At 59.9% G+C, this 10,413-nt stretch overlaps 3 protein-coding genes across 5 annotated transcripts; 1 reads left to right on the forward strand and 2 right to left on the reverse strand.

Annotated features, from left to right (window-relative positions):
- Positions 1-1,543: 1,543 nt before the first annotated feature.
- Positions 1,544-4,097, reverse strand: LOC311220467 (hepatic lectin-like; the record flags this gene model as incomplete). Its single annotated transcript, XM_084304010.1, has 6 exons — positions 1,544-1,679; positions 1,887-1,999; positions 2,320-2,471; positions 2,762-2,836; positions 3,098-3,205; positions 4,055-4,097. 6 exons carry the CDS (start codon positions 4,095-4,097, stop codon positions 1,544-1,546), a joined length of 627 nt encoding a protein of 208 aa, XP_084160136.1.
- Positions 4,098-6,114: 2,017 nt separating this feature from the next.
- FBXL12 (F-box and leucine rich repeat protein 12) lies at positions 6,115-8,305 on the reverse strand. The gene is made up of 3 exons (XM_084304020.1): positions 8,204-8,305; positions 7,928-8,000; positions 6,115-7,660 (listed from the first exon to the last, which is right to left on the reverse strand). Exons 1-3 carry the CDS (start codon positions 8,293-8,295, stop codon positions 6,887-6,889), a joined length of 939 nt encoding a protein of 312 aa, XP_084160146.1. The 5' UTR covers positions 8,296-8,305; the 3' UTR covers positions 6,115-6,886.
- Positions 8,306-8,352: 47 nt separating this feature from the next.
- Positions 8,353-10,388, forward strand: UBL5 (ubiquitin like 5). Of its 3 annotated transcripts, none has more exons than XM_084303990.1 (5): positions 8,353-8,422; positions 8,795-8,855; positions 9,286-9,369; positions 9,479-9,516; positions 10,158-10,388. In XM_084303990.1, exons 2-5 carry the CDS (start codon positions 8,800-8,802, stop codon positions 10,199-10,201), a joined length of 222 nt encoding a protein of 73 aa, XP_084160116.1. In that variant the 5' UTR covers positions 8,353-8,422; positions 8,795-8,799; the 3' UTR covers positions 10,202-10,388. The 3 variants fall into 3 exon arrangements, with proteins under 3 accessions (XP_084160116.1, XP_084160118.1, XP_084160117.1); XM_084303992.1 differs by lacking the exon at positions 8,353-8,422 and adding an exon at positions 8,454-8,532; XM_084303991.1 differs by lacking the exon at positions 8,353-8,422 and adding an exon at positions 8,571-8,595.
- Positions 10,389-10,413: the final 25 nt, after the last annotated feature.

The following is a 10,413-nucleotide window of genomic DNA, read 5'->3' on the forward strand; positions in this document are numbered from 1 at the left end:
GCGGGGGTCGCTCCCCCCCCATCCCCAGCTCCGCGTCCGTGAGACCCGACGGGACCCCCCCCCAGACCCGCGGGCCGGCTCCCGGTGCCCGGTTCCCGGTGTCCGGTGCCCGGTTCCCGGTTCCCGCTGCTGAGCTCTCCGCGCCCGGACGGGGCGCACCGGGAGCGCGTCCCCGGGGTTGCCGTCAACCGGGTACCGGCTCCCCGCGCCCCCCCCCCGTGCTCGGCACCTACCGGGGCACCGGAGGCACCGGCACCGATACCGGCACCGGCGCTTTTCGGGGAGCGGAGCGGGGCGCGAGTGTGCGCGGGGCAGAGCGCGCAGCCCCCGCTCGTGTCCGCGCCCGTGCCCGTGAGCGCCGCCGCCCCCCGCCTCCCCCGGGAGCGCGCCTGAGCCGGGAGCGCGTCGGGGGCCCCATCCCGCCGGGCCCCCCGAGCTGGAGCCCGCTTCGCGCAGAGCCCCGTCGGCGACTGTCGCGATAGAGGCGGCGCTCCCCGTTGGCGCCGAGGTGGGGGTTCCGTGGGAATAGGGCCGTCGTGGGGCTCCGCGCAGCCGAGCGCGTTAAGCCGCCGCTTTACCGCTCCCCGAAGGGCTGCCGGTTCTATCGCGACAGCCGTGTCGCCGACAGGGAAGGCGGCGGCGCGTCCTCTCGCCGTCGGGGCGGTCGCGGTGCCCGGGCTCGGTCCGTTTCGATGGCCCCGGCCCTCCCCTGGCTTCCAAACGAATCCGCCGCCGGCGCCGTCCCGGCAGCGGGGGGAGGGGGGGGACGGTGGGGACCCCCCCGGGGGCTGCCCGGCCCGGCCGCCCCCTGAACCCCGAGGGCTTCCCCGGGGCGAGAAGGAGGCGGAGACCCCCAGGATGGGGTGCGACGGAGGGGTGCCCTTGTAGGGGGGGTGTCCTTGTAGGGGGGGGTGTCCCTATAGGGAGGGGGTGTCCTTAGGGGGGGGGGGCGCTATGGCAGGGGGACGCCATGGTAGGGGGGGGGTGCCGTAGCAGGGGGGGCGCCCACCCTTTGGTGCCAGCAGCCCCTCTTGGCACAGCACAAAGCTGGGCTCATCCAACGTCAAGCTGGGGCCGGGCAGTTTCGCAAAGCGGAATCCAAATTTAAAAAAAAAAAAAAAGAAAAAAGAAAAAAGAAAAGAAAAAAGAAAAAATAAAAAGAAAGAAAAAAAAAAAGGAAAAGTTCCCCAAATGACGATTTTTTTCCCTGATAGGAAAACGGAGCTGGCAGCAGCTCCCCAGACACAGCGCTCGACCCGCACCCTGCGTCCCCCTCATGCCCGCCACCGCCCCAGCTCGGCCTCCCCGGAGCAGGGAGGCCACGTTAACCATTGCTCCTGAGCAATAATCCTCCTTTATTCGGCCGAGCTCCCCATGGAGAAGCTGGATTCCTGCTTAGGACCATGGAAGTCCATCCCCGTCCCCAGCAGGACAGGGAGGTCGAGAGGAACCGGCAGGAAACGGGCAGGATAGTATAAATTAAGAAGAGAAAGGAAACTTTTGGGGTGCCAGGGCACGGGCACGCCGCTTTGCTCGGCACCACTCAGTTGGGCACAGGCTTTTCGCAGAGGTAGTAGCACTCGAAGGTGCAGTAGACGTCGTTCCACTGCCCGGAGGTCCAGACGTGGGCGCAGTCCTCGTTGTTGCCGCTGTTGTTGGGCTCGCCTTCCTTCCAGAATCTGGGCAGAGAAATGCCAAATCAGGCGAGGAAAACGCGGGGAGCGTGGGGTGGGGGCTAGCGACGCCTGGCTTGGGTAATTTCGGATGATTTTGGGTGCCTTTAGGTGCTGTGCTTGGCTCTGCTACTGTGTTAGACCTGATGTGAAACAGGGGTGCGCCAGCAGGCTGCGGTTTTGGGGTGCCCAGAGGGGCAGGCTGGCACTCACGTGAACGTGCTCTTGTAGTCGGTGCCGTCGATCCATTCCCACTCCCCTTCCGAGTTCCCGTCCGTCAGCCCAATCCAGAAGCGCTCATTCCTTGTCCTGAACATGACAAAATTCTGCAGCGGGGAGAGGGATCAGGAGGGAAAGCACCAGGAAAGGGGCTTCCGGAGCGAGGGGGCTCGGGGCACAGCCAAGCCCTGCGCTTGGCTGCTCCTTGGGGTCGCGGAGGAGTGGGATGGGGACCAGAGCATCCCGCAGAGCCGCGGAGCCCGGGCTGGCGGGCAGGCAGCGCGAGTTCTGCCTGCTCTCTGCTGGCTGCTGCCGAGGACAACAGCAGGCTCTGGGACGCTCCAGCATCCCAAAGTTGGGGTGTGAGGCATGGAGCAAAGGATGCAGAGAGGAGCTGGGGCTAACTGGTGGCTGCTGGGGTCTTTACCTGCTTGGCGAAGCTGTTAATGATGGCCAGGTGCGAGTGCATCTCCTCGCACTGGGTCTTTGCCTTGTACCAGCTCATTCTGTCGATGGAGAAGTAGTAGCATTTGCCATCGAAGTATTCCCACTCCCTGGCTTCGGGTCCGCAGGGAAACACTGGGGGAAGAAGGATGGGGGGAAGTCAGGAGGGATTCCCCAGCAGCGCTCCAGTGCCAAACTGGTACGGGCACAATCCTGAAGCCGTATGTTGGCTTCCCACAAAAGCACCTTAAAGATGCCTCTACTACAAGGTGGATTTTTATTTCCAATGGAAAAAAAACTTGTCAGAAGGCAGGAAAGTAGACCCTGCTGGACCACCCAGCCCTCCTGGGGCCCTGTCTGTGCAGGTGCCAGCTTAGAGAAAGGGGGGTACAAAGCCATGGGTCTGGGCAGCACGTGGGACTTACAGAGGGAATCCCTGTTGGAAAAGTTCTGTTTCTTCTCCGTGTGCACCTCGTTGAGTTTAGAAGAGATGGCAGAAACTACGTTGAGAGAGGCAGAGAGACACAGTGGTGTACTGGTTGTACTGGTATCAGCCAAGGATGAGGATGAGCTCTGTTCTGCTGCATTTAACCCACTCCCTGCTCCACGCCTCATCCTTTGGAGGTCTCCGTGGAGGTCCGAGCCCCCAGTATGGTGCCAGCCCCCAGCCCCACAACCTCATGCATCTCTTGGTCCTACCCGCCTAATTAATTAGCATGAATTAACATGAAACCTCCACCTGCTCAGAGGGGCTTTGGTACCTCTGGATAGCGACACCGCGAACAAGGTGATCATCAGCAAGAAGGAGAGTGCCAGCAGAAGGTAAATGGTGAGAAAGGACCTCAGCTTCTGCTGGAAGAAGCTTCTGTCTTTAAAATAAAACACAAGAGATGTGAAAAACGGTTCCCCTCTGGCCACCGGATTAATTTGAGTTTCATAGCTCCTCGGGCTCCATTGATAGAAGGGTTAATGAATAACCTGGAAAGGTTAACTTTTTGCTACAGGAGGCAAAATTTGGATGGTAGCTCCTGTCCCAACCCCTCTGGGGCACAGCGATGGGCACAACGGCTGTCACGCCGCTGCCTTGTGCTAGCATTGCCCCGTGTTATGGTGCAGGGCAGGTGATTTTTTTGCCAGGTATCACACAAACGGCACAAAACTGGTGCCTCCTCTGCAGAAATGATGATTTTACACTGTGTATTTTGGGATATGACATATTCTAGACCCTCCTGGCTGCCTGGTGGAAAAGCAAAATGGGTTCCCCTAGTGACAGCCCTCTGGGGGGTCTTTGCTGTCCCTTACTGGTGCTGGGGAGCTCGGAGGGGGTCAGAGCCACCCTTGGGAGGTCTTTGAGGGTGCTGGGAGCCCATTTTGGGACCCTGGGACCATTGCAAGTTGAATGAATCCACTCTCGGGTGCTGCTGGGTGGGCACCCAGCTCTTCCCCAGCACCCACAGCCCCTCGCTGCCCCCCTCGCCCGTCCTCCAGCTGAGCCTCAACTCAGGGAGCAGCTTCTTAGGGCCGAGTTCCTCACCCCAACCAATCAATCCTGTTAGATCCAATTAGCCAAGCTCCCTAACGGGTGCCCTGAAGCCCAGACCTTCCTCTTCCTCACAAACCAGGCACGTTGGCAGGGGAAGAGCAGGCCAGGAGATCGGGGCTTGGCGCCCCTCTCCGTGAAGCAGCAGATCAAAGGGCTTAGCAGGGCTGAGGTTTACCTTTAAAGATGTGCAGGTCATCGTGGAGATGTTCCTCATCCATCGCCACGAGCTTTGGCTGGCCCTAGGAGCTCGGTAGGAGCTTGGTCATCAGCGTGTTTGGAGGAGAGGACGCGCAGTGCCTGTGGGGACGTTCGGTCCAAAGGTTAGCATTCAGCCAGCAGGTTTTCGAGCTGCCTCTTATTGGCTCCTGCTCTCAAAATAGCAGCTTGGATCACGTCCACTTCCAATAACCCGCCCGTCTGGGGGCTTTCGGCCAGCTGAGCTGGGCGCCTGTTTGGGTTGAACATCCCCTTTGGAGTGAAAAGGGCAAATTGTCGGCTTTCTGAGGCGGTTCCCTCGAGTGGAAGGGAGCGAACACGCCGCTTCCAGAGCAGGCCTGGAAAACAGATTTTGGTTTGGGAAGGAGCTGCTTGGGAATGTCAGCCTTCTGATGAAACGTTGCTCCCCAAATTCATCAATAACCTGGACTTTAGGGCCTCTCTTTGGTGAATTCTTTTCATTTTGGTGGCCGTGGCCTTCACCCCCCTCAGCCCTGACAAAACCCCGTCTCCTGTTCCGTACACCGGCTTGGCTGGGGTTGTAGCTGGCTTTCTGCAAGTCTTTGGGCCCGCATTTAGGAAGTGTAGGGGGTTGATTCTGTGATGAGGTGGGCTTGGGGGAAGAACCGTGCAAGCTCAAGGAGTTACGTGATGGCCAAAGGTGAAATGGAGACCGGACCCCTCCGAGTTTGGGACTGAGAAGAAACGAGGCCCTGGAAGAGCTCCCCAAAGCTCGTGAGGAGAAGATGCTTCAGCTGATGGGTGAAGAGGGGCAATGCTGTGCTGCAGGGGCATCGATGGATGACTTCAGAGGACCCTTCCAGTCCTTTACTCCTACATTTTGCCTCTGCTCACCCAATATTCACAGTTCCCCTCACGCGATAGCCAGCAGCCAAAACTTCATGCAGCGGGAGGGCTGCTCTGAGGCGCGTGGACTTGCGATTGCTGTTTCGTGCTATTCCACACTCAGAAATTGTGCATTCTGCAGAGACAACGGAAAACGGGCGAGTTGGGACCGTCAGATATTAAATTACGTTGTTTGGTGCGCTGTGCCATCAGGCTCGCAAACATCCCACTGCAAACATCGGGAGAACATTTAGGTTCTCCCGGCATCAGGCTGCACGTTGACTGACTGACAAATTTGGCTGGTTTTAATTTTCCCTTTTGCTGTTTTACCTTCGCTCTCCGAGCCCAGAGAGTGCTGGGACAGATAGTGCTGAAGTTTTAATAACGCTAATTACTCCAGCGTAAATCTCTAGGCCTGAGATAAACACGTAGCAGCGGTTATTAAGCTGGCAGCCTTGGGATGCTTTCCAAAGCAGAGCTGGGGCATTTACCACTGTTTATTTGCCCCAAAGCTACAGCGAGATTGTTTGTGTATAGGAACGGGAAAGCAGAATGAGGCCAGGGCACAAAGACCGGCGGCTAGCGAGGTGCACAGCAACGAGGGTTTCGTCACAGGGGTCACTGCCACCCAGGGCTGGCCAAAACCTAGCAGCTCGTTGCACAACCCACAGCTGAATGGAGGGGAGGGGGTGTGGGGGGTGAAAAGAGCCGCATCTCGAAGCAGTACCTGGTAGGAGAGAGGCTCAGCTGAGCCGTTAATCCTTCCTCCCACTGCATTTCCTAGGAAATCTCTCTCTCATCTCTCCTGGCTCCCAGCGGGGAAAACAATTGAGGTACTTGTGTTCTGCAGGAAACTGGTTCCTATCAGAGGGGATGTGAACGTCCAAAAGAATCTCTTAGAAGATCCTGGACCTGGACATTTGCTCGAGCTCTCTCTGAGCGTTGTCCCCACCATAAAGGAAAATGTTCCCTAGGACTGGAGGGGTGGCTGAAGTGGGAGACAAATCCCCGGGTGTCCCCGAGGCACCTTGTCTCACTGCAGCTTTGTTAATACCCGAGTGCTTGGTGTCAGGAGCTGCCTGACTTCTTTATTTTATTTAGTTCAGTTAAAACCTTACACCAGGAAGGAGACATAAGTCAAAATATATATTTATTTATTTAATAAATACAATATTTGATTTAAAAATGCCCTTGGCTGACTCCGGGATCCAAGAATAGCAATGTCACAGCGCTACAGCCGCAACGTCTGTTATCTGGGGTTAAAACACTGCAGGTAGGAGGAGATCGGGGGCAATAAAAAGTGACAGGGCAACGTGGCTGCTCCCAGGACAGCCAAGAGAGGTGATGGCAGCCTCAACGATGCCTGCAAGCCTGCAGCAGTCCGCCTGTGGCCACGTGTTGTTCTTAGCACCATTTCGGAAGCCCCAGGACCAAAACTTCCTGGAGAAGAGCTTCAAACACCAGTCCTGGAGGAAGGCACGAGTGCGATGACAGCCCAGTCTGTGACAGTGCTGCCTGGGCAGATCACCCCAGCTCTTCCCAGAACACAGCCCTGGCACGTGTGGCTGAAATATTTCTTCCTCGGCACAGCTTGCAGCCTACGTGCGGGGCAGTGAGGCAATCGGGTTAGGCATTAACTGGACGTCTGGGCTCTGGGCTCTGCGGCAGGAGGGCGCCTGGCTTCACTCCTGCAATTCGGCAGGGGTTAAGCTGCTGCCTGATGCTCAGCAGCAGGGGGAAGAGGAGCAAACAGAGCTTTAGCTTGTAAACCGGCCACACACACCCTCTAAACTCAGCCAGCCCAGCTTGGCTCACTGTTTCAGCCCCTAAATAATTCTGTTCCCCGCAAGGTGAACAGCAGCTCCCAGGTAATAAGGTTTTACCCCAAAAAAGGGGAATTGGAAGCTCGGTGATGAATGGCGAACACCCTCCTGCTTTGGGCTGTTCAAGGAGTGTGTGAGAAGCTACCACTGGGCAAGCTCGCCTGAATTTTACCCATGGCCTCATCTCCAAAGTCAGCCCCATCCAGTTTCAGGTTCCTCAGCCGGGGAAGCGCTCGGCACAAAGCGGCGATGGCGTCGGGGGAAAACTTATCGCAGTGGTCAAGGTGCAGCGTCTCCAGGCCCTCCAGGGCTGCTAAACAAGCCAGGCCCGCGTTCGTCAGGGAGTCAGCGCTGCTGATCTCCAGGAACCGGAGACGTTTCATGTGGCGCCCGATGAAGTGCAGGGCCGAGTCGGTAACGACGCAGTGACGCAGCACCAGGCGCTCCAGCTCCTCCAGGCGCGGAGCCGCGCTCTGAATCCCCGCGTCTGTTACGCGGTAGGTCCCCGACAGGGTCAGCGTCTTCAGGCGGCAGCGGGAGGAGACATTCAGCAGGTGCTGGTTGGAAAACGCAGGGACTTTGCGGACCACGAGGTGCTGCAGCCGGGGCAGGGCTCGGGCTGCCGAGCCGCAGAACCAGGCAGCAGGGATTTCACAGCGGCTCAGCTCCAGGGCCGTGATGGAAGCGGGGAAGCTCTCATAGGGCAGCGGGCGGAGGTCGGCTTCGGCCAGGCAGAGCCGGGAGAGCCGCGGGCAGCGTTTTGCCAGGGCGGCCAGCAGCGCGGGGCTCAGCAGCCGCTGCCTGCCCCCAGCGAGCAGCGCGCCCCGAACCCGCAGAGTCCTCAGGCTGTCGCCCAGGCGGTGCCGCACCAGCTGCCACAGGGTCTTGGAGCTGAGCTGGGGGGAGAAAAATAATAAAAAATAATGAAAAATAATGTAAAATAATGAAAAATAATAAATAATAATAAAAATAATAAAAATAATAAAAATTAATAAAAATAAAATAATAAAATAATAATAAAAATAATGAAATATAATAATAATAATAATAAATTAAAATAATTTAAAATAATTAAAAATAACAAAAAATAATAAAAAGAGGGGGACAATCACACAAGGGGGGGCGAGGAGGGGTGCGGACCCCAGCCCCGGGGTGAAGCCCACCTTGTGCGGGCTCAGGTCCACGTCTGCCCACAGCACCCGGTCCTGCACCAGCCGCCTCCAACGCCGGCAGACCCTGCAGGGAGGAGACAGAGGAGTCACGGAGGGGCCCGGGGGAGCGGGGAGGAGGCGGCCGAGCCCCGGGGGGACCGGGGAGGAGGCGGCGGGGGGAACGGGGACCCTCGGGGAAGGAGGCAGCCGAAGCTTGGAGACCGAAGGGAGCGGCCAGAGCTCCGCAGGAGGCCGCGGGAGAGGCCTGGCCGCCGGTGCTGGCCCCACCTGGCCGCTCGGAGCCGGTCCCGCAGCGGCAGCAGCGCCAGGACCCGCAGCAGCACCGGGTCGGGCAGCGCGGCCGCCATCTTGGCGGCCATCTTGGGCGCCGCCATGACGGGGCGCTGCGGCGCTTCCGGCCCCGCGCACTTCCGCTTCCGGTGCGGCGGCGGCGGAGGAGGAGGAGGAGGCGGCGGCGGAGCTGCGCAGGGAACGGCGGCGGCGGCGGTGAGTGCCGGGACCCCCCCGTGAGGCCCCCGTTAGCCCCAGTAAACCTTCCCGGGGTCTCTCCCGTCACTCTCAGCCATCCCTCCGCTTCCCGGTACCCTCCGTTCCCGGTAATCCTCGCCTCCGGTAACCCCCTCCCCCCGTAACGCCGCCTCCGGTAGGCCCCGCTCCCGGTAATCCCCGTTCCCGGTCCCCCCCGCCACCGGTAACCCCCAACCCCCTCGTAAACCCCACCCCCGGTAACCCTCAGCCCCGGTAACCCCCCCTCCAGTAGCCTCACCCGTTCCCGGTAACCGCCTGCCCCTTCCCCCCCCCCGCCCTTTTCGCCGCCGTTCCCCCGAGCACCCCCCGGTGACCCCTCCTTTCCCCCAGCAACCATGATCGAAGTCGTTTGCAACGACCGCTTGGGCAAGAAGGTGCGGGTGAAATGCAAGTATCCTTTGGGACCGGGACCGGGGGGGGCACCGGGGGCACCGGGGGACCGAGAGAACACCGGGGAGGAGACCGGGGGGGTGCCAGGGGACCAGGAGAGTACTGGGAGGGCACTGGCGGTCTGGGAGGGGGCTGCGAGGGCACCAGAGGGAGGACTGGGGGGCACTGGGAAAGCACTGGGGGGCACCAGGGAACCAGGAGAGCATTGGGGGGAGACTGGGGGGCACTGGGAAGGGATCAGGAAAGCACCAGGAGGGTGCTGGGGGAGCACCGGGAGGGTACTGGGGACCAGGAGGGCACCAAGGAGCACCTGGAGGGTGATGGGGGGGAACTGGAGGGTACCAGGGGAACACTGGGGGGTACTGGGGGAACACTGGGAGGTACTGGGGGGGGGCTCCTCCCGCTTCTGCTTTCCTTAACGGGGCCGCCAGCACCGAGGACTCCATCCGCGACCTGAAGAAGCTGATCGCGGCGCAGACGGGGACCCGCTGGGACAAGATCGTGCTCAAGAAATGGTGAGGGGCCGGGGAGGGGCTGGATGCAGGGCACCCACCGCGTCCCCCGGGGCGTTTTGGGACGGGGCCATGCCGACCGGCCCGCGCCTCACTGTCCCGTTCCCTACAGGTACACCATCTTCAAGGACCACGTCACGCTCGGGGACTGTATCCTTCCCGCAGGGTGTCTCGGTGGCTTCCCTCCGGGGGCGCGTTCCCGTTAAAGAGGGGGGTGAGGGCGGGTGCCTGGCTCCGTGCCGTTAGCAGGCGGGGATTTGGGGGTGTTGTCGCCCCCGTCACAGCCACCTTGTAGAGTTATTGAGGTTGGGGAAGCTCTTTGAGGTCCAAATGTCCCCCTAGCACCAATGTCACCACTAAACCATGTCCCCAAGCACCCCGTCCAACCTTTCTTGAACACCCCCAGGGACGGTGACTCCACCACCTCCCTGGGCAACCCGTCCCAATGCCTGACTGCTCTTTTTGAGCAGAAATTCCTCAAAATTTCCAACCTGAACCTCCCCTGGTGCAAATTGGGACCATTCCCTCTGGTGTCCTCTTGTGTCCCAGTCCCTTCCCCAGCCTCGTAGCCCTTCTCTGGACACTTTCCAGCCCCTCGATGTCCTTCTGGCAGTGAGGGGCCCAAAAAACTCGAGGTGCAGCCTCACCAGAGCTGAGTACAGGGGGGCGATCACCCCCCTGCTCCTGGTGGCCACACTCCCCCTGACACTAGCCACGATGCCGTTGGCCACCGGGACACGCGGCCGGCTCACGTTCCGTTCCTTCCCCTTCTCCTTAACTCCAGCCTGCAGATGAGATCCACGACGGCATGAACCTGGAGCTGTACTACCAGTAGCCGGGCCACCAGCGGCCCCCTCATCCCTTCCCAGTGCTCCCAGTTCCCCCCCACCAGTAGAACCAGTGTTCCCCCGTGGAATCTCCCATTCCTTTCCCCCGGCACGGCTGGGCTCCGGCCCCGCTGAGGCTCTGAACGTCCCCACGGGTGGATTTTTCTAGTTTCTAATAAACTCCTCCCCCCACTCGCTGCTCTCTGCGTGCTTTTGGGAG

Source organism: Netta rufina (assembly GCF_964035555.1).
Source record: "Netta rufina genome assembly, chromosome: 32".
Taxonomy (NCBI): domain Eukaryota; kingdom Metazoa; phylum Chordata; class Aves; order Anseriformes; family Anatidae; genus Netta; species Netta rufina.